Below are 22162 nucleotides of genomic sequence, written 5' to 3' on the forward strand. Positions count from 1 at the left end.
ACTATGGGCATCCAGGAAGTCCTTCCTCAGCTCTAACCCAAGCCTTTCCCACTGCTTTTCCCTGGTTACTGGGCAAGCTGTCCCTTCTGCCCCTTGCTCACTTACCAGTTGGTGGAAGGTGACTTGAGGTCCTTCTACGTCATACAGAAACCACCATGTGGCTGCCCCCACAGTGGCCAGGCCCACATACACTGTCAGAGGGGAAATCAGAGGGGAAGGTTTAGGAGGTTAACCCCTACACAATTCTGGGGCAGGGGGCTCCCAAGTCATTTGTGTCGACACTTCCCAGGATTGACGGTTCAGTGGAGGCAGAGGCTGGGCTGGAGTGGAGAACGGCTATGCCTCAGGCCTGCAGAGCAAGGGAGGCCCTGGGATTCTGGGTCAGGAGCTTGAAGCTACCTCAATACACTGCCCCAATGGTCTCCTCCTGGGGTCAGTGTCCAGCAGGGGACGAGCACATAGCAGATGCTCAGGAAGCCTGGCTACTGGGCCTCTAACTCTCCCACACCTTAGTGTTCTGACCCTCTGGCCCCAGCAGTCTCTCCCTCAGTTGGTTTATGCTTACACTGTCCCCTTGGGACAGTCTAGATAAGGGTCCGGTGAGTTGGCATACGTGCCCAGAGCTGGGAGCAGCTGAAGGAGATGGGCCCAGAAAAAGTAGAGGTAGAGAGGCCAGACCAGAGCCAGTAACAATGAATAGCCTTTTCTCTTGCTGGCTAGACCAGAATCATTGAGGGCTGAAACCTTCCCCTATGGTCATCTCCCCAAGAGGGGCAGACCTGTAAGAGCCTGCAGTGGCCCTGTCTCCAAAGGCTATCTTCAGTGGGGGCTACCTGATCCCAGCAGATGTCCCCACTGGAGGCTCTCAAACCCCTGGGGGAAGAGCTGTTTCCAGTAGGGGCTCCCTGGCCCCAGGGGTGTCTCCCACCCCAGGATTACTCTTTCTGGCTCAGAGGATTGTCATGACCTCCCACAACAGAGCAACCTCCCTACCCCCTCCCAGCTCTCCTTCCCATCAGTGCCAGACCATGCCCCAAAGACCTACATTCAGGCCTGACCTTGCCTTTGCTAGCTTCAGGACCCCAGACAGCTCACAAAACCCAGGGCTCTTGCCCAGAACAGTAGGGAACATGATCCTCTTTCCTTGTCTATCAAATGAGGAGGTTGCACAGGACAGTCCTAAGGCTCCTTCCACATCTTAAAACTGAGGTAGCATGTGGTTTGGGCATCCCCCCGGTCCGTCTCCCTTCTGCTTAGAGCCTCCTGTGGCTGTGGAACCTGACCTCCCTGCCCTCCCCATCTGGCTCCTTCCCTCCCTGTGAGCCCCACCCTAACCAAGCTCCCAGACTTTGCCTGGCCCTGCCACCTCCTCCTGTACCTGCCTGTAGTGCCCTCTGCCTTCTCCCCTTTTTTCCTCTCCACTTCCCTACCACTGGAAGCCCAGGGCAAGGCCTGGGCCCTCAGGCCTCTCCTTGGCTCCTGTGATGTAGATATGGGCCTGTTCTCTTTGGGCTCTGTCCCATCTCCTAGTAGACCTGTTTCCCCAAAGCAGGTCTGCAGCCTGGCCAAGCAGGCCCAGATCTCAACCTCCCACTTACCTCCAATGGCCAGGTAGCGGAAGAACAGCCAGCCGCTGATGAGGGGTTCCTGAGGATTCCGGGGTAACTTCTCCATGATGTCCAGGTCAGGGGGGTTGAAGCCAAGGGCCGTGGCTGGCAGTCCATCAGTCACCAGGTTCACCCAAAGCAGCTGAACAGGAATTAGTGCCTCCGGAAGACCCAGGATGGCTGTCAGGAAAATGCTGGAGACCAAGCTGTGAGTCACTCTACCCGCCTCCCGAAGTAAATTCCCACTCACTAGCCCATCTGCTGGCTGTGGGGCCCCTACAGAACACCAGGCCTAGGACATGGCCCAAGTGCTGGACAGGGTAGGTTCTCAAAGACCGGTCTGGCTCAGTGACCAGAGGCCTGGTCTCCTGATTACAGGCTCATAGGTCAACTACAAACAAGAAGGGAACCTGAGGCCATCCAGTGCAACCCATTTTACAGATGAGGAAACTGAGGACCAGAGAAAAGGAGTAATTTTGTGGGCCAGGACGCTAACAGAACTGGGGAAGCCCTCAATCATCAACTTTTATTGATTACAATTATTGTAAGCCGACAAATTGGAGCAGTCTGTTGGGCCCTTTGAGGAAGGAAGAGAAGAGGCCCTTAGACCACAGCAGCCTCTCTGCTAACCACTCCTAAGCTCCGCTCCGGGCTCTGACTTGCTTTTACTTTCTACTTTTTAACCACCTGGGGGACTCATTTTCCATGCAGGGTTCCCCAGGGGTATCTTTTCTCTGACCCCTCAGCTCTGAGTGATCCATTCCACCAGACTAGTAGGGAGAGACAGCGTGAGGGTCTGAACACAGATCTATCCAACAATATGCTGTTTATAATAAACACACTTGAAATTTAAAGATTCACATAAAATTAAAATGAAGGGCTAAAGTTAAATCTATTATGCTTTGGTTGAACTCAAGAAAGTTAGCAATCATGACTTCAAATGAGGATACTGTGTTTAAATGTGTGTGGGTGTGTGTGTAGATTAGATAAAAACAGATAAGCGGGAAAATTGCATTACTCTCAAAGTTACCATAGATAACGAATCAACGTCAACACAATATAGATGTACCTAAGAACAGGGGGGCCTTAACGTACCCCTTCTAGACCCAGACAAATGGAACCAAAAGACAAATAAGAAAAAAATTTAAGGACCTAAATAAAATTTTAGAAAGATTAAGTATGACATACCTCTGGTTATTACTGAATGGAAATAGAAAGAAATGTATGTATTTCTAAACTACAGATGGCACCTTTACAAAAACTGACCATATATTGAGGCACAAAAACTTTACCAAAAGCATACAAAAGTAGAAACACTAAACACAGCATTTACTGATCTTAATGCAATGAAAATTATACTCAGCAAAGGACCCTTAAAGAAAGAATTAAAAAGTCACTCAAGATCAAATACCATAATTCTAAAGTACTGATGGTTCAAAGAGCAAATAATGGAAACAACAGAAAGTTTCTCCAAAGAAAATTATAATAATGAGACAACATACCAAAACTTGTAGAATGTGGATAAAAGTTATGGGGAGAAACTTATATCTCTGAATGCCTTCATGAACACATCAGCATTGTACACATCAGTGTGCACATTTGGGCACACAATTTCAGAAAGCTTGAACAACAACAAATTTAAAATCCTCAGATAAAAAGCAAAGTAGAAATTATGAAAATTAGAGTTCAGTAAAACTAAAAACAAAAAGACCATCAAATGGATAAATAAAAGTAAGAGTTTAAAAAACTACTCAAATAGAGCTAACTAATCTAATTTAAAAGAGAGGAAAACCAAATAATTCATGTCAAAATAAAAAAAAAGGATAATTTATAAGAAAAAACACAAATTCTTAGAAACTAATTATATGTCAATTGATAACTTAGGGAAAATAGATGTCTACTTACAAAAATATAGATGATCAAGATAAGAAATAAACCATTTGAATTTTTGAACAAGCCATCAATGAATTCCTAGAGAAGAAATATCTTGAGGAACAAATGGATTTGCAAGTGAATTTTATCAAACACTCAAAGGGAAGCAATACTGAGATCTCCTCAGCCATTTGCAGTAATGAGAAAACCTTCCAATTTCTTTCTACAATACAAATTGACCTTCATATCCAAACCAGGGAAAGACAAAGCAGAGAAAGACCAGTATCCCCAGTGGGAAGGGGAAGGGGAGGGCACCAGCTGATCTGTCTGGTTTCTGCTCCATCAGCTCTATGATAGCTTGCATTGAGCCCTGCCCAGCATAAATCAGGAAATGCCTCATCAGGAAGATGGCTTCAGCTTTGCTGCTCCTGTCTCTTGCACTGGAGGGCTAGAGAGTGTCACAGAAACGCCTTCCAGGCCTCCCTTTGCAGAGGACTTGAGAGGCCAGGCAGCTGCTCTGCTTATTTTCCCCACCCCATGGTCAAGCTCCATGCCAGGTGCCTGCTGGCACTCCCCCCTTTCAGTTCCCTTTTGTCTGTCATCTTCCTTCCATTAGATTATAAACTCCTTGGGAGTAGGGACTGTCTTTCTTTTTCTTATCTGTATCTCTAGCACTTAGCACTAAGCACAGGACATAGTATGTGCTTAGTAAATGTTTATCACATCATATATAGAGCCTTCTATGTGCCAGGCACTGTGTTAAGTGTTTTACAAGTGCCTCATTTTATTCTCACAACAACCCTAGGAGCCAGGTGCTATTATAATTCCCATTTTACAGTTGAGGAAACTGAGCGATGTGAAATGATTTGCCCGTGGTCACACACCTCAGAGGTCAGATTTGAACTTGGATCTTCCTGACTCCAGGCCCAGGGCTCTATCCACTGTACCACTTAGATGCCTCTAATGAACATCAACAAAGAAATTTTAAGTAATATATTAGCAAGTTGATATTAGAACGAGCACACACCATGACCAAGTTGGGCTCGTGCCAGGGACGCAGGGTTGGCTCAACATAAGGAAGACTGTCACTATAATGAAGAGATTTGTTGAAGGCTGCTTTCCTAATGAGTACAGAACTGAGACTGGAAGCCAAGATCACACAGGGTCCCAGGCTTGTACAGATTTGGGTTTTTACCTGTGCCCAAATGGGCCCAGATACGTGTGTGCTTGAGTATGTAATATGTAGGCACACACATGTGCAGAGGCCTTCTAGAATGGCACTCTTGGGGTACCATGACAGGCTTGTCAGGGAGGCCTGGGCTGGAATCCCACCTCTGACACCCAATAGTTGTGTGACCCAGGCAAGTCACCCAACCCTTCTTGAGCAGGAGTTTCCTCATAAGGATGCTTGGAGAAAAGTGCTTTGTAATCCATAAAGCACAAGGGAAGTGTGTCTTGGTGATCAGCCTTGTAAAGTAGTGAGCTCCCTGTCACAGGAAGTATTAAAGAAAGAAAGAAGTCAACCATTTGTTTTGTGGAAGAACTGGAAACAAAGTCGATGTTCATAGATTGGGGAATGGTAAAACATGGATGTAATAGAAGAGAAGTATGTGATAGCTACAGAGAACCATAGAAAGATGTCCATGAACTGATACAAAATCAGGAGAACCAAGAAAACCCTATGCACAGTGACTGCTCACTCTCCTGCTCTTTCTCTGTCTATCTCTCTCTTGTCTCTCTGTCTCTCTCTCTCTCTCTGTCTCTCTGTCTTTACCTCTCTGTCTCTCTCTCTTTCCCCCGGCTCTGTCTCTCTCTTGTCTCTGTCTCCTCTTTTTCTTTCTCCCCCTCTCCCCCTCCTCAAAAAATATTGTTTGTACATGGGCCACCCATTTATAAGGGGTAGGGAGGATACTGGAGGAAAACGTAGTGATGTAAGAAAGAAGAGACACCATCAAAATGATAGTGAAGTAGAGAAAGTCCCTCTCTCTGCCTGAGAGGAAGAGGGGCAAAGGCTAAGGTGGAGGCCTCAGATTGTCTCATTGGATTGGAAATAAAGGGGTCACTGCTGTAGGGGGCAGGGACACCAAAGATCCACTGCTTGGTATTTGGGGGACTGCGGCCAAGTAGCTTCACCTCAGTTTCCTCATGTGTCAAAGCAGGGAATTGGACTACCTAAGATGGAAAGAGCCTCTCATTGGAGACCCTCTGTTCTAGGTTCTAAGACACTGCCCCTTAACCTGATGCTCCAGGTTCTATGTTCTAAAATCCCCCTCAGTTTGGACACTGCATTCTATATTCCCATGTTCTCTCTAGCATGGATGTTCTAGACTCTGTGTTCTACCCTGCTGCACACATACACCCAGACAAGTTCTGCCATTCCATGTTGGGAGGCCCCTCTAGCTTGAATGTTCATGTCCCACATTCCTAAAGCCCTTGCCCACTCTGGGGTCCCATGTGCTTAATAAGCATGGGTAGCTAATATGGAGGCAGGGGTGAGTGTAACCCTGGGTCCTCTCACAAACACCCAGGCTGTAAACCATAAGCCCATCTCCCCAGTAGAAGCTCTGGGCTGGGCTGGGCAAGATGGACACTCAGCCTGCAAACCCTCCATCTCTGCTACTCCTGAGGAGCTTTCAGGAGGGCAAGAGCAATGGCTGGACCTGGGCCAACCCAATGGAGCCTTATCCCAAGCTCATGCCCCAGAGATTGGGCCTCTTTTTCCCAAAGGTAAAGACACTCTGAGGGAGGCTGGGGAGATGAAGAGGAAATTCACTGGGCTAAGTGGAGAGTCTACCCTCTGACACTTTGGGGAGCCCTGATCTCATGCCTGCAGGTGCTCTGGTCCCTCCATGGGTGCAGATTGCAGCCCCTTCATGATGCCTCCTCCTTCTTCCCCCCATCCTTGTGCTGCTCCATCAAACCTCCCTGGAGGGTCTACCCAACACACCAGAGGAGCCCTCCAGGGTTTTTTAGCGTTGCTTAGCTGTCATAATATCGGCTCTACCTCTTCCGATCCTCTCCGACCTTGGGCAAGTTCTTGCCCCCCACCAGGCCTTGGTTTTCCATCTAAACTTCCCATCTCAAGGCTGAGTCCAGTCAGAAGAGGCCAGAGGCCACAGGACCCGTCGGGTCAGGGCAGGGGGCCTCTCTTACCACACAACTTCTCCAACGTTGGAGGAGATGAGGTAGCGGATGAACTGCTTCATGTTGTTGTAAATGGCTCGGCCCTCCTCCACCGCCGCCACGATGGTGGAGAAGTTGTCGTCTGACAGAACCATCTCCGCAGCCGACTTGGCCACGGCGGTCCCCGAACCCATGGCGATGCCGATCTCGGCCTTCTTGAGAGCAGGGGCATCGTTCACACCATCTCCAGTCTGCGGGGGAGTCGGGGTGAGGCGGGGGCAGATGAGCCGGGCCGCTCTCACCCCCCAGCCCGGTCACCAAGCGTCCATCCCCGTCACCGAGCGTCCATCCCGGTCACCAAGCGTCCATCCCCGTCAGTCACCAAGCGTCCATCCCCCCCTCCGCGGTGATTATTCTAAGCGCCCGAAGGGGGGCCCGGACAGGCCCACGAGGGGCACCAGCTGCCCAGCGCGGGGTCGTCCCTGGAGCCCCAGGCGCCTCCCTCGCCCCCGTCCTCGGTCCCCCTCAGAAGCCCCCCGACCCTCACCATGGCCGTGATCTCTCGGAAGGACTGCAGGCACTCCACAATCTTGGATTTGTGGGCCGGCTCCACGCGCGCGAAGCAGCGGGCGCTCCGACACGCGTCGCGCTGCTGCTCGGGGGCCATGTCGTCGAACTCCCGGCCGGTGTAGGCCTTGCTGGACACGTCCTCCGTCTCGGAGAAGATGCCGATGCGCCGGCAGATGGCCACCGCCGTGCCCTTGTTGTCCCCGGTGATCATGATCACCCGGATCCCGGCCTTGCGGCACATCTGGATGGACGACGTGACCTCCCTCCGCGGAGGGTCCAGCATCCCCACGCAGCCCACGAAGGTGAGATCCGTCTGCAGGCAAGGGTTTGGGAGGCTGCGGCGAGCCCGTCGGGCCCTCCGCCTCTCCACCTGGCGCCTCCTGGCCGCGGTGTCCGGGCTAGTGATGCGCTTCCCCTGGAAGCCTTCCTGGCTAACGTGTGCCCGGCCCGGAGCGGCGCTTAGTGCGTGCGGCTGCCCGCGGCTCGGCTCCGTCGGGTCTACTGCGCCCTCCCCGCGCTCGCTCAGGTGTCCACAGCACGTCCCTCCCCTCCCGCCCCCTCAGGTGTCCACAGCATGTCCCTCCCGCCCCCTCAGCTCCCTCAGGTGTCCACAGCATGTCCCTCCCCCCCCCACAGCTCCCTCAGGTGTCCACAGCATGTCCCTCCCGCCCCCTCAGCTCCCTCAGGTGTCCACAGCATGTCCCTCCCCCCCCCCCACAGCTCCCTCAGGTGTCCACAGCATGTCCCTCTTGCCCCGCCCCCCCCCCCCCCCCCCCCATGCTCGCTCAGGTGCCTTAATGTGCTCAGGGGGCTGAATCAAGAGAAAATACAACCAGATCCTAAAGGTATTTGGCCCCATTTCTGCTGGGACTTAGCCTTCTGAAGGACTCAGCAGAGCCTGACCTCTGAGGCTGATATCAGGAGGCCAGCTCTGTTCTCCCTAGTCCAGCGCTCCCCAGAGTGAGCCCAGGGGGCTAGAACCAGTTAGAACTGGGTTGAAAAGAGAGAGAGCATATACTGGCTCCTGGGGGCGCTGAGAGTGCTGGAGAGGGAGGCTGTAAGGGGGATCCCAGCTAGGCTCTGCCCCCTTAGTAGGTGAATGGAGAACCTTCATGTGTTAGAGCTGCAAGCACCGGGACCTTCGAGGTGGTCTAACATCCTTCAGCCACCTACCACACCCATTTTACAGATAGGGAAACTGGTGCCCAGAGAGGCCAGCTAGTTAGAGGGCAGTCTGGAGGAAGACAAAGTCCTTCCCATTTCCCTCTGAAGGTTGGTGTCCCATCCATCCTACATCACTCAATCCCCAGGGCTGGGTCAGTAAACTTCCAGAGGAATCTGGATCAACTCATGGACTAGTTGTATTTGGGGGCACTCCCTGGGCCTGATCCATTAGGCTAAGGACAGAGAAAACAGTGGCACCCTCACTCTGGCTCTGAGGGCCTGCCTTTGGTGGCCATTATCTCCTTTCAGGGAAGTCATACCAGGAGACTGTGGGTGTGGGGGGTGCCCATGGCTAAGGGGGGAAGGGGGATGAGGACCACAGATTTGGGGGGAGAGTTGGAGCCAATTATGGGAACTTGGGCATGAGGTGGTTGGGATGATGGGGGCCCTGGAAGGTTGAGGTGATGAGGTCCTGGAAATGGGGGTGGCAGATGCAGTGGGGATGCTGTTGGTAGAGGGGATGGAGCCCAAGAGAGACGCATCCTCACCTCATAGGTGATGAATGTGGTGGCATCGTCCAACTGCATGTCCTCCATCTTGTGTGGGGCATCTCTGGTAGCCAGTGCCAGGCAGCGCAGAGTGTCGATGCCTGTACCCCAGTCCCGGATGCGAGCCAGGATCTTCTCCCTGGCTGCAGGGGTGAGGGGAATGGTCCGGGTGCCCACACGCATGTAGCTGCAACGTTCAATCACGCTTTCTGGGGCTCCCTGTGGAATGGAGAAGGATGGGAAAGGAGGACTCTGTGTAGACCTTATCTGGAAAGCCCCTTGCAGGTGATGGCAAGTGAGAGAGCCTCCATTGGTCAGACCCTCAGCTGCCTCCTCTCCAGTCTGCACCTGACCCAAAGCCCCTCTACAGGCCCCAGACAATCACCTTCCCAAGTTCTGTAGGACCTCCTGTGAAGGAGAGCTCACTCCCTCCCAAGAAAGGCCATGATCCTCTTGGGGAGCCTTCAAAGTTGAGAAATTCTCCCCAGCATCAAGCTAAAATTTGCCATTCCAACTGCCCTCCATGACTGCTAGTCCCACACCTTCAGGCTGGGGTGAGGCAGGGGTGGCACAGAGGCTGCCGAGGCCCAGGCTGGGTGGGGGGCTCTGGGATTCTGCAGTAGATACCCTGACACGGTCCTACCATTTACAAGAAGCTGCTCTCTGTGAATCTTGCCTGCCCAGGATTTAAACAACTAGGCCCTGTGGCCCAAGAGACTCTAAACGGAGGCAGGCGCTGGGCCAAATGTGCCCTTCCAGCCCACTGGGCCTTGCCTGGATACCCATTCCCTGTTCTATTTGAATGGCACTCCCCTGTGCTCATGAGTCCCTGCTCATGGGGGACCTGCTGAGAGACCAATTCGGAGTTCTTATGGCCAGAAGGAGGCAGAGCTGGGAGGGTCCAGCATCCCTCAGGGGTGAATATAGCCTGGGGCGCCCATCCTGGGCCGGACCTTCTGCACCCAAGTGACCACAGGAAAGGCACCCTGGTTCTCAGTTCTGATTCAGAGAGTAGCCCCTATGTCTGGAGCCACAGGGAAGCTTAACCTAGGAAGAGCTGTAGGAGCTGACCTTCCAGGACAAACTCAGTTTCTTCAGGATATAAATTGAGGCCCCTCCCCCCAAATGCCGTCTGAACCCAAGAGGCTAGAGAGAAGTCAGTCTATGGCCGAGGGGAGGAAAATGTGAGAGGTCTGGGGGTGGAGGCAGGCAGATACCCCCCAACTCAGGGCCAGTGGGAAGATGCCTCATGGGACCAGCCATCCTGGTGGCATGGCCCTGAGAGCCAGCTGCCAGCTTCCCTGGTGGCCTACATGCCTTGTCTGAAGACAAGGGCAGCACCTGGATTAAGGAATTTGCCAGCCAGACTCCCAGTGCTTGGGGCTGGGTAGGGAGTTACCTGACCAAGCTCAGGGATTTCTGGGGACTTTGGAAGCATCTGTGGGGGCTGGGGGGGTAGGGGGTGGCAGCCGGCCCTGGATGACCCTGGAGCTGCCTTCCAGGTCCTGGTGATGACCTGCCCGGCTCGGACCTGGCATGGGGTCTCCAGGTGAGCACCCCACGGATGAGCACCCCATGGATCAGTACCTGGCTCTCCCAGGAACTTTTCTTTTTAATGGGTTAGGGTTAGGATTAGGGTTAGCGCGGAAGGCACATTGGCCAAATGTGTCAATGGCACAGAGCTGGAAGGGAGAGCCAGTGCCCTGGGCAACAGGTTCAGGATCCAAAAAGACCTGGCAGCCTAGAACATTAGATCAATTCTAAGAATGATGAATTCAGTTGAGGCCCCTGCACACAAGGTACATGGCAAGAGTCTCCAGGCAGAAGCTGGAAGCCCAATGGTTAGGGATGCCAAGGGAAGGGCTCTTGTTCAGGTACAAGTAGGCCTAAGGCTCAGGTAACTACCCACAAGCTGGGGAAGCCTGGTACCCAGGAGGCCATGGGGATCTCTGACTGACTCCTCAGTGATGGGGGTACGGGAGTCCCCTGAGGTCCTCTTCTTATCTTTCCACACACACACCCTGCCTCTGCACACACGGGGCAGCTGGCAGCAGTGAGAAGAGCCCTGGCTTTGGGGCTCTTCAGTGATCAGAGTTGCTCTCCAGGAGTGTGCCCCGGGTTCCCTACAGGCCTGGTGTGGCCAGGCCAGTGCTTCATCCCTGGGCAGCAGAAGGGACAAAGGGACAGAGTGCATCATGGAGGGTCCAGGTTCTCCTGGCAACAGGTTGGGACAGGTTCTTACTGCCTTTGAGCAGGGAGGGGAGAATGGCACCCGGACCAAGTTTCATTGACTCACTGGCTCACAAGAAAAGGGGTCTTTCAGACCCTGCAGGTGCAACCTCCCCCCTTCTACAGTGTTCTGAGCAGACTCAGCTTGAACACTCCGAGGGACAAAGAGCTCACTACCTTTCAGGACACCCCAGTCCATTTTTATTAGGATGATCTATGGAGCTCTCCAATCCATCAGTCCTGGTTCTGCCTTCTGTCCTGCCTGTTTCTTCTTTTTCTCACCCCCTCCCAAGTCTCTAAGCTGAAGGGGCCCAGATTCTTCACCCTGAGGCCTGGTCTCTAGCCCCCTGCCTCCCTGCTCCAGGCTATCAAGATCTGAGGGCAGTAGCGGCATTGAGAGATGCTGCTCTGGAGGACCCAGGCCTTATAGACACCCCAGGAGGGAAGAAAGTGGGGCAGGCACCATGGTCCCCTTCTGAAAGGTGAGGAAGCTGAAGGATTTGCCAGGAAACTGGGGGGTTCAGGCTGGAGGCCAGGGCCCTCTCCTCGCCACCCCCAGCCCTTCCTCATTCTGGTCATTCTTCCTCTCCTGAGGGGGGCAGCCCCATAGGAGGAGCCTTGGGTGGTCTTTGGCTCTGGGCATTCAAATGGGCACTGTGCCTCTGGGCCTCACTCTATCCCTGCCCCCCTATCCCCCCCATCTCAGGGAACCTTCACAAACAGCTTGCTGCCTGAGGTGGGCTGGCCTCGGCCAATGGGCGTGCAGTACACAGACATGGACTTTCGGTCCCTTGAGAATTCCAGGGTACACTCCTTCTTCATCAGCTGTTTAATGACCTGGAAGGAAATGCCAGTGGTCAGGGTCAGACAGGAGAGGAGGCAGGCATGGTGAGGATGGACATCCTCAAGGGAGATGCCCACGGAGGGCCATGTGTCTGGGAACTGCAGCTAGAAAATGTGCCCGCTCTTTAGGGGCTTCCTCCATGTGATGCCTGCACCAGCCCAGTGCTTCCTGTGGGCCAGCAAGGCATGAGGCAGAACTGGGAGTTGAAAACATGGTCCCTAAACAAGCTTGTGGAAGGCAGGCAGACCCAGGCCCCCAATCCCTTCTCTTCTTTCCTTTGCCACTCACCCTAACCCCAAGGCCTCAGTTTCAGACTCAAGAAGGAGCCAGCAGGCACCAGCTCAGCTCAGAGCAGTTAAGAGCCCAGGATGAAGCCAGTCCTCGAGGGCCCACTCCAGGCCTCTTCCTTCTGCACCCCCACCCTGTTGTGAGCTGAGACCTGGAAGGCCCCTGAGGCTTCCCCACAGGCACTGGGAAGAGATCTTTGAGGGAGGAAACAGGAGAGCCAGGGGGGACCTTTCCTGGAAAGGCCTTGGAGCTTGTTCAGGAAGTGCTGGGCCAGCCTCCCTGTGGTGCTTTGGGCACTCACCGCGTTGCACGCTCCAGCTCGCTCCACTGGGGACAGCTGGCTCACATCTGTGTCAAAAACATTCATCTTCTCCACGAGGCAGGTGAGAGCTGTTTCTGTGGCTTCTCCAACCTTCTCGTAGACCTTCTTGGACTGATCCCAAGGCAGACATCCAAGGTCAGGGTGGGCATGGGAGGCCAAGGGGCATCTTCCCTAATTCCCACTCTTAGCCTGCCTTCCTCAACCCAGAGTGAGTTTGGCAGGGGGTGGGCACCTCTGGGCTCTTGGCTAGGACTTTAGGGACCATGAAAAAGTGCAGCAAACATGTCTGAGGGTGGGGTCTTGCCAGCCCTGAGCCCCCAAGCCTAGGGGGCAGCTCTGGATACACAGGGGGCGGAGGCCACTTGAGCCCTTCCTACAATGGGCTGAATCAGCTGTACTGAAGACACAAGCTAGCTTACCCCTTCTGCAGACACTGGGAGCCAGCAGGGGCCTCTGGGGCCTCAAGGCCAGCAGGTGCCTGGCCCTGAATACCTAGGCAGGTAGGCCATGAGGCCCCCGAAGAGGGCAGGAGGCAGTCCCTCCGGCTAGCTGACACCACACACACACACACACACACACACACACACACACACAACACACACATGCACAACACACACGCACACCATGGGCACAGTGCTTTTCCCATCCCCCAGTCCTCTGATCACAGCTTCGTATTCCTTCTGCTCTCAGGAGGGGACAAGTGTCCTTGGCCACCTCTAACAGCTAGAGTCCTGGGGTTTCCTGAGGGTGGGTAGGGGTCATGAGAGGCACCTGAGCTATGGCCCAGGACACCGCTGGGGTTGGGGGGGCCCTCAAATCCTCACCTCACTGTAATCCAGGGATGAATCATTGCAGAGGGCACAGATGGTGGCCAGCTCAACCAGCCCATCAAACTGGCTGCTGTGGACAGGCTCCCCATCCTTCAGCCTACAAGAGCCCAGAGTAGAGGTCGGCAGGAGCCACTGCTTGGCCCTCCCCACTGGCAGGGCCTTCAAGCACAGGAAGGCTGTTCCAGTCTCCTCTGTACTAGGCAGAGAGAGAACGGAGGGTTCTGGGAGCACATGGCTCTCTCCAGAACCAGCCCACTTCCATGGGAGCCACTCCCAAACTGAGATTCTCCTCAAATGGGGACACAACCTGGGACCCCCTCTTCAGGTGACCCCAGCAAGAGAGCCTAGGCAGCCAGGCCTCTTCCGTTCAAGTCTGGTGCTCCATGATGACTGCCCTTTCTAAGGACCTGCTCAGTGAGAGCAAAGTATGGTGCCCTCCAACCTCCTCATTCCACCCAAACTGCCCACTGCAAAGTTACCCACAATCTCTTCATCCCCAAACCCAATGGCCTCTTCTTAGTCCTCATTCTGCTCGACCTCTCTGCATCCTTGGACACTGGGTCACTCTCTCCTCCCGGAGACTCCCCTTTGGGTTTGAGGACTTCTGTCCCTTGTCCTGGCTCTCCTCCTCCCTCTTGGACTGCTCCTCTTCCTCTGGCTCTTCTGCTGGACCTCCTCCAGACCATGGGTGTCCCTCAGGGTCCTAGGGCCCCTGCTCTCCTCCCTCTATCCTGTTTCACTGGGGGAATCTCCTCAGCTCCCATGCTTCCAAGGGCAATCTCTGATCTCCCTGCCCTGCTCCTGTCTCTTTGCTGACTTCCAGTTTCTTATCTTCAACATCTTGAAATGAGTGTCCTTGTAAACATCTTAAACTCATTATCTTTCTCCAAACTGGCCCCCTCCCCTTCTCCATTGTGGCCCATTGGCACCACCATCCTCTCCATCACCCAAACATGCAGCCTTCCATAGCCAATCTGGTGCTGAGTCCTGTTGATTCAGTCTCCGTAACATCTCTCCAATTTGGTCCCTTCTTTCCTCAGGTATTGCCTCCACCCTGGAGCAGACCCCCCTCCCCTCACACCTGGACCATGGCAATAGGGGGAGGGAGGATGTTCTGCCTCCTCAGATCTCTCCCCACTGCAGTCCATCTTCCATTCAGCCACTAAAGTGACTCAGGGTGACCATGTCATTCCACCACTCAGTAAACTCCCTATCACCTCCAGGATCAAAGCAATATGCTCTATCATCCAAAGCCCTCGATAACCTAGCCACCCCTTGCACCTTCCACTCCACCCCCAGAACAGTCTCCATCCAGGGACACTGGCCTCTTGGTCATCCTTCCCCCACAATGCTCCATCTTGGGATTTCACGGTCTCTGACCCCAGGCCACCCTGCGGCTCCATGCTTTCTGGTCACCACCAAGTAGTATGAATTGCCAGGCCCATGACACTAGCCAAGCTCCCAGGAAGGCATCTTGCTGATGGGTGTCCCTTTCCGAGCTCTGCTCGGCTGGATTTTAGGCAGATTGTCCTTCTAAGCCTAAGGTGACCCACAAGGGTTAAAACTCATCACTCTTACACATGGAAGTCCAGCTCTGCTGCCCAGTGGCCCCATCATGCCACCTTGTGAGTGGCCATGTGAGTGACCAAGGGAAGATCAGCCTCGAGCAGCTGGCAATGCTCCCAGCAGAGGGCAGTGTTGCCCCATAAAGGCTCAGCCTCACAGATCTGCCAGAGGGCCAGGGCCCCTGTACAAGAATTACTTCCCCATGACAGACCTTCAGACGTTCTAACCAAGCTATCAGGCCCCGTGACTTCCACCTCCCAGTCTTCTCCAGATGGCCCTCATGCCGTGGCCTTCAGAACCATCACCATCCTGGCTGCCATCAACTGGACACTCATTCTGGCTGGCTGGTGTCCCCCTTGAGCTGTAATGCCCACCCCTGAGCCCAATGCCCCTAACACTTCCACTTCTCTGAAGGCGGCCCATGATGACATTGACCTTCTTGGCTGTCATAGCACTCTGCTGACTTATACTGACCTTGTGGTTCACTAACCTCCTCAGACCTTTTTCAGATAAATCACTGTGGAACCATCTGAACTTAACCATCCTGTTCTTGTGAAGTCAAGTGGACTTTTTCTTTCTATTAAGTTTTGTCTGAAACAATTCATTCCAGTCGTGGTCCATGAAGATCTTTCCGATTCTGACTCTGACTTCCACCACGTTAGCTATGGCCCTCATTTCTGGATCACCCAAATGGGATAAGTTTCTGTTTAAGCCTCTTCCAAGTTATTCACCAGTGTAGATCTCTAGGGCACTCCACTGGAGAACCCTTCCAAGTTGACAGCAAACCATAAATACCTGCTCTTTGGGTTTGGCTGTTTGAGGGCTGGGGAGTCCCTCTAATGTTAAGTGCCCTCATCTCAGCCCTATCTCCTCTTGTCCACAAAAAGAACACGAGATGGCTTTACAACTGCTTTGCTAGAATTCAGGTAGCCAGAAGCTACAGTAATGCCCTCATCTACCCATTGAAGGACCCCAGTAAAAGGAAAGCGAGATCAGTCTGGGGTGTCCCTCTAAGACAGTATGCCTACCAAGAGGTGCCAGCATTAAACATCAACCTAGCTGGTCCAAGGCAGACATGTGAGGTCAACAATCCCACAGCCCCAAATGTCAGCAGCCATTCCTACTGCCTTTGGAAGTCAGAAGAGAAAGAGGCCCCCCACCCCATGCACCCTCAGCCAACACAGGAATGGAAGTGGGATGCTCCTGGCCAGTGACTGCCTCTTGCCTCCCTCCACTCCCCATCTGCCACTGCCTGCCCTAGCCCTGTTCTGAGCACTGGGGCATCTGCCTAGAAGGTTATTCATACACAGCCCTCCAGAGCAGACCCACCCCCTGGAAGAAGGAGAAGGCCTCCCCCAGAAGCTTCAGGCATGCAGCCTATAGCTGAGTTGGGGAGTCCATGCAGGCCACCACAGGAGGGAGGAGGCTAGCCTCAGGACCCAGCACAGCATGCTCCCCAGGGGCCTCCCTTCCCTCAATCCTCAGCCCTCCAGCCATACTCACACTTGACCTTCTGGTGCGTAGGTAGAGCCTGTGATGCTGAATTCATGAAGGCTACAGTCAGCTCCCTCTGCCTGGGCAATGATGAACATCTAAAGGGAAGACAGAGATGAAGAGCTGAGCTGATGCCACATGGGCACGGAGGTCTCCCCAGGCTCAGCAAGCATCCATGAGGTCGGCATTCAGCATGAGAGGGGTGGCCTCCAGAGCTGGGCACTTAGTACAGGGCCTGGCATCCAGTAGGTGCTTAATCAATGTTGAGTGGCTGACCGGCTGAGCTACCCAAGCCCTGACTTCCTTCGGCTTCCTGTTGAACCACAGTTGGACAGTGAGTGAATGGTATCTAACACAAAGCCGCTGGCCCTGCGTAGCAGACTACAAGCTCAGGGTGGACAAGCCCCTGGCTCACCTAACATTTGTATCTGCCCCAAATTTAGTACAGTGCTCCGCATAAAGTAGGTGCTTAATCTTTGTTGGCTGAATTGCCTTTTCAGCACAAATAGTATACTCTTCCTACTTCAGAAGAGTTAGTATTCCCATTTTAGGGATCTCAGAACCACAGACTAAATCTCAGAAGGTCAGAGCTGCACCAGGGCCTTTGCAGGCCATCAAGCAAAAACCACCCCTGCTCGATATCTGGCAAGTCGCCAGCCAGTCCTCGATGGACAATGGAGGCTAGGTGGCTGGTCTCTGAAGTGTCAGGATCTTTGAACTGTGTTGCTCTGACACCAAGTTCACACACCTTCAGATGAAGTCACCAGAGGCCATGTAAAGTCTTGGAGTCACTCTCTGGCTAAGTGCCCAAGCCCAGAGAGGCCCTGATGGCCAAAGACGACGGCCATCCCTGGGCAGACTCTTAATATCAGCACCATGGCCAGGGGTACTGGCAGGGCCCAAGCACAGGGCTGGGTCAGCACTGCCTTGGGCTGTGCCCTTGCACATAGGCAGGAGACAGTGAGCCACTGGACAGTGGTAGGAGCTGGGAAGCACCTGCCGTGGCCCTGGAGAAGCAAGTCATCTAGAACTGGGAAGCTGTTGACTGCCTGGTCCACCAGCCTTCCCAAGAGCCTTCTCTGACACGGACCTATCTTTCCTGGACATGGAAGCTGGGGAGGCATCTAGGGAGCTGTGCCCATGCATGTGCAGCATGTGTTCATGTGCATTCTCCCTCCCTGCCATCCTGCAGACTGAGGTTACGTTTGCTAACTCTGCAAGGGTGGAGATTAGCGTCCAGCCCAGGTGAGTGTGGAGGGCCATCTTCCTCCATGAGCAACCCTGAGGTTCCCCTTCACACCCATCATCACCTCAGCAGAGGAGAAGGCCAAGGTGGAGGAGCCTTGAGCAAACAGGCCACTGAGGCCCGGCCTATGGGGCTGTACAGTGGTCTGGTTCCACCCTGAGAGTTCCCAAACTGGGCACGCCCTCTGACCCTGCTGTGCCTCGAAGACCCAGGGCCCAAAGTGGAGGAAAGCTGTGTCTAGTGTATACTTCATGATGGTCTCAGACCAAATGACAGGGCAAAGGCTAAACAGATTATGGGGTGTTACTGGCATCCCAGGCCAGGAGTTGAGCACTGCCTGAAGAAGCAGGCTGAGGGGAGGAGCACTGAAGGGGAAGACGGTAGCCAGAATGAGGAGGACCACAAGTGGAGGACTCCAGCGACCTGGGCCTCCATACACTGACTGTGGCCTCCCCAACCTGGCCACCCCTCTGTCCTGGCAGTCCCTTCTCCTTTGGCGAGCTCCTCTTAGACCCTCCACTTAGAAGAAGGCCTTAGACAAGCCAGGCGTCCCTCTCCAGACTTCACTGCTAGGATCCCTGCACCCTTTCAGCAGAATGAAAACAGCTGGAAGGCAGGTGCTGTGTTTGTATGCCCTCAGCACAGTGTTGGGCACACAGCAAGCACGTAATAAATGCTTCTTGCCTATCCGCAGTGATGGCTCTGTGTGAGGTATGTAAGGTCTTGTCTCCTCCCTCTGGAGGAGCTCCCTGAGGGCAGGCAGGGGCTGCAGCCTCTCCTGTCTCCTCCATTAGGGCCAGCAGCAGCTGAGGGCAGCCTGGACAGGCCAGTGGGCAGCCCCAGGGGCCTTGGTCTCTGGAGGGAGAGTCCAGTCAGCTGTGGGCAAGCCCCGTCCTGATCCTGTAGGAGGGAACAGTGTGGGGGAGAGTAGGAAATCTACTGGGGAGGGGATATTTGCTCGGGTCAATCTCTCTGTCTCCCCTGTTTTGGGCTGCTTCTTGGGGCTCCAGAGGCCATCTGGCCCAGCCCTGCTCTCTGAGACATGTGGTACCAACCCCCCCCAACTGAGCCCAAACTGCAGGACCCAGATTCTTCCATCCTGAAGCCTGTGACCCACACTGCCTACCAGCTCTGAGACCCCAGGATCCTGGCTCAGTCAGGCCAGTGTCTGCAATGAGGTCCTTGCCTATGAAAGGGATGTTTGTGGGAGTGTGTGTGTATGAGTATGTATGGAGGGAGTATGTGTGAGTGGGGGGAAATGTTTGTGAGTGTATGTAAATGTGTGTGTGAGTGTGTGTGTATGAATGTGTGTATGTGTGGCTGTGTGAATGGGGCGGGGTGGGGGGGGGGGTGCTGGCAGAACAGATCTACTGTCCCCACCACACGACACAGCCTGCTGGGACACTGGCGACATGGAGTGGGCTCTGGCAGTGTCTGCTGATGGAGGGAGCTCTGGTGCCCAGGAGTCCTGCCCCTCCCAGTCATCTGGAGGCCAGATGAACCAAGCATCAGTCAATCAACCAACAAGCCCCTAAGCACTATAAGCTGAGCCCTGCGCTGGGCAGACAACGCATGTCCTTACTTTACTAGGGACTTCCAAAGTCCTGACATGTCCCTGGCAAGGCAAAGCCACCCCTGAGCCCTTCGACTCCTTGGAGGACACCTTGGTGGTGAGTGAGGTGCCTTGCCCAGCCCTGCCCCGCCCTGCCCCAGCCAGGTTGTCCCTGAGACACCAGGCCCAAGGTCACAGTCAGCTCCATGGAGCCTCTGGGGGCTGGGGTTCTTCTGACACACCCTGGGGGATTCAGAAGGGCCTCCAGGTAGTGCTCCAGAGGAGCCTGGTTAAAATTATCTGGGATTGTTTCATTTCACCCTTAACCCAATCACCATTTCCTAGACTGCCCTTGGGTTTGCCTGAAGGCTTACATTTGCACTCGAGTTACTGCCAGTGATTTCTAATTTTGTCCCATTGTGGGATCTGTGAGCACCGGGCGCACGATTTCTGCCTTTTGGAATTGCCGAGGGCTTTTTTTATGACCAAGCATGCAATCTATTTTGGGGAGGATTCTGTGTGTGCTTGGAGACGATGTCATCTCTATTTTTTCCGTTCTGTTATCCCCATATGTCCCATTTTTCCAGCTTATTCAATAAACATCTTGGATCCGGGATTTCTGTGTTAATCTTCTTGCTGCATTTATCATATTCCGATAATGGGGTGCTGAAGTCCTCCGCCATTTATATACACGTACCTGTTTGTTTTAGCTATTTCTCCTACCTTGCTGTTGACTGAAATTTTACCAGTTTATCTGCCACATTGTTTGGTGCATGTGGATGTCATAAATGGCTTTTGCCATAATGTCCTGGTCATTTTCTGACCTGAATGCGGTAGAACACTACTGCCTCTTTTTTACAACTTGGATCTAAACCCAGGCACCTTCATTGTTTTCTGAACCGCGTTTCCTGAGAAGGCAAGTGCACTGAGGAGTCTGAGAAAATCCTCCTCACTGGCATTCCGGATGAAGAATGTCGTGGTCCTTTCAGAGCTTCGATAACTCTCCTTTGTCACTGCAGTTTGGACATCAGGTAATCATGCGTCTGGAAGATCTTGGCCTTTGGACACCTCCAGGCCAGGGTCCGGTGGGCTCTTCCTTCTTGGGAACACCATCTAACATGCGGGGAAATGTTTCCTTCTGCTTCATGCTCCAGCTATGATGCTGCTGGCTGTCGCTGGCTGCTCACTCTTCCGTGAGTGTCCTTAGGTGGCTGGGGATGGTGGGGCCATCCTGGGCCCACTTTGGGATTTTATTCTCGGCAGTTAGGCAGCACCAGGAACTTCACTCCCACACAGCCCCTGAGTGGGGGGGTGGGGGTGGAGGAGAGGGTCACAGCAGGAGAGAGGAGGCTGCGGCATTGACTGGGGAAAAACTGCCCTGGAGAAAGGCATCTGTCCATCTCTGACCAGAGGGGGAGAGATGACCGATGTGAGATCACCAACATGCTCCACTGGTATCTAGGCAATGTTGGGATGGCAGGAAGGCCCCCAGTATTGTGGGGGGAAGACAACCCCAGATGAGGAGAAGGGAGAGGCTACAATCTGCACAAGGGCAGGGAGCATGCACACTCTGGACTTCTGAAAACTTTCCTACGCTTTTTGGAGGCTGCTTCTTCATTTCCTCCGATAGGCTGGCCACATTGTTCAAATGCTAAACATACATTTGCCAAAAAGACTATTTTGTGGAGAAATCACACAGGGCACACATGGTGGTCAGAAGAAGCTAAACAAAGAAAGTCTCCAAGTCTCTCTCAAGAACTTTGGAATTGACAGTGTGACATTGGGAGACCCTGGCACAGGACCGCTCAGCATGGCATGCCCACATCAGAGAAGGGGCTGTGCTCTGTGAGCAAAGCAGGACTGAGACAGCACAAAGGAAACACAGGATACGCAAATCTAGAGAATCCACCAAAAGTCACATGGGCCATCTGTGCCCAGCCTGTGGTAGAGCCTTCCGAGCTTAGATTGGTCTGAGCTGGCACAGTCAGACACATGGTGATTTGTCTCTAATACAGTGATGTCATCTTGGTTCTCTTTAAGAATGAAAGACAACAACCAATCGGTGTGGTCCTTCAGGTCCTGCTTCCTTCAGGTAGATTCAGAATTTCACTTTAATATTGTTGAGACCTGTGACTTCTCTGGCATAGGGAACTCCTGATGAGGAGAGTCCCTCCACAGAGGCAGGTTGCTACCTGCTCTGCCACTGAACGCCTCGGGGAGGTGGCTGGGCCCCAAGAGGCCAGGTGATATGTCCAGGGTCACACAGCCAGGCTGGGGCAGAGGCAGGACTGTGGTCCAAGGCTTCCTGGCTCCCAAAGCCTGGCCTTCTTCCCACCATTCCCTGTGGCCCCTCTAGGATATGAGGCTTCTCTGATTACGTGTCTTTCTTGGCATTCCCTGAGTCTCTCCTGGCACTGGTCCAGTTGGTGCACACTTATTGGACTTCTGTCCCGAAATGTCCCCATCACATCAGGCATTGTGCTGGTTAATTCAGGCTTAAGCTCCTGGGGTGACCTTTCCCTTGTCTTTGTCTCTGGGGATGCGAAGGTCAGTGCCTCCCTGGGCACTGTCCCCTTTACACCAAGAGGCAGTGTGGTGTATTAGAGAGAGAGTGGTCCTGGGTTCGAGTCCTGGCTGTGGAGTCTGCATTCTAGACAACTCTCTAACCTAAGACCTTGTGGAGAAAGGGCCCACCCACACTGCTAAGTCTCCTCACCTGAATGTCCAATGAAATCCCAGCTCCTGACTTGCCTTCCCCCTTCCACAGCCAGCCAGAGGGAAAGCTGGATGTTCCCCAAACCAGTTGGTCCAGCTACCCTCCTTCCCAGGCCTCCTCACCTCCACCTCGGGAATTCCGAGGTTGCCACCTCTCCCAGGAAGCCTTTTCTGATGCCCTCAGCTGTGGGT

The 22162-nt window shown here is 53.7% G+C and overlaps 1 protein-coding gene across 5 annotated transcripts in view; it reads right to left on the reverse strand.

Moving 5' to 3' along the window:
- Positions 1-22162, reverse strand: part of ATP2A3 (ATPase sarcoplasmic/endoplasmic reticulum Ca2+ transporting 3) — a 97568-nt gene that overhangs the window by 15018 nt on the left and 60388 nt on the right. For all 5 annotated transcript variants that reach the window (XM_072618935.1, XM_072618936.1, XM_072618939.1 and 2 more), the window contains 9 exons: positions 16467-16555; positions 13392-13494; positions 12547-12678; positions 11825-11950; positions 8885-9103; positions 7150-7485; positions 6633-6853; positions 1599-1801; positions 106-191 (listed from right to left, as the gene is read on the reverse strand). In XM_072618935.1, the coding sequence (XP_072475036.1) occupies positions 106-191; positions 1599-1801; positions 6633-6853; positions 7150-7485; positions 8885-9103; positions 11825-11950; positions 12547-12678; positions 13392-13494; positions 16467-16555 (1515 nt within the window). The remainder of the gene's footprint in view (positions 1-105; positions 192-1598; positions 1802-6632; positions 6854-7149; positions 7486-8884; positions 9104-11824; positions 11951-12546; positions 12679-13391; positions 13495-16466; positions 16556-22162) is intronic.

Source organism: Notamacropus eugenii, chromosome 6, assembly GCF_028372415.1.
Source record: "Notamacropus eugenii isolate mMacEug1 chromosome 6, mMacEug1.pri_v2, whole genome shotgun sequence".
Lineage (NCBI taxonomy): Eukaryota > Metazoa > Chordata > Mammalia > Diprotodontia > Macropodidae > Notamacropus > Notamacropus eugenii.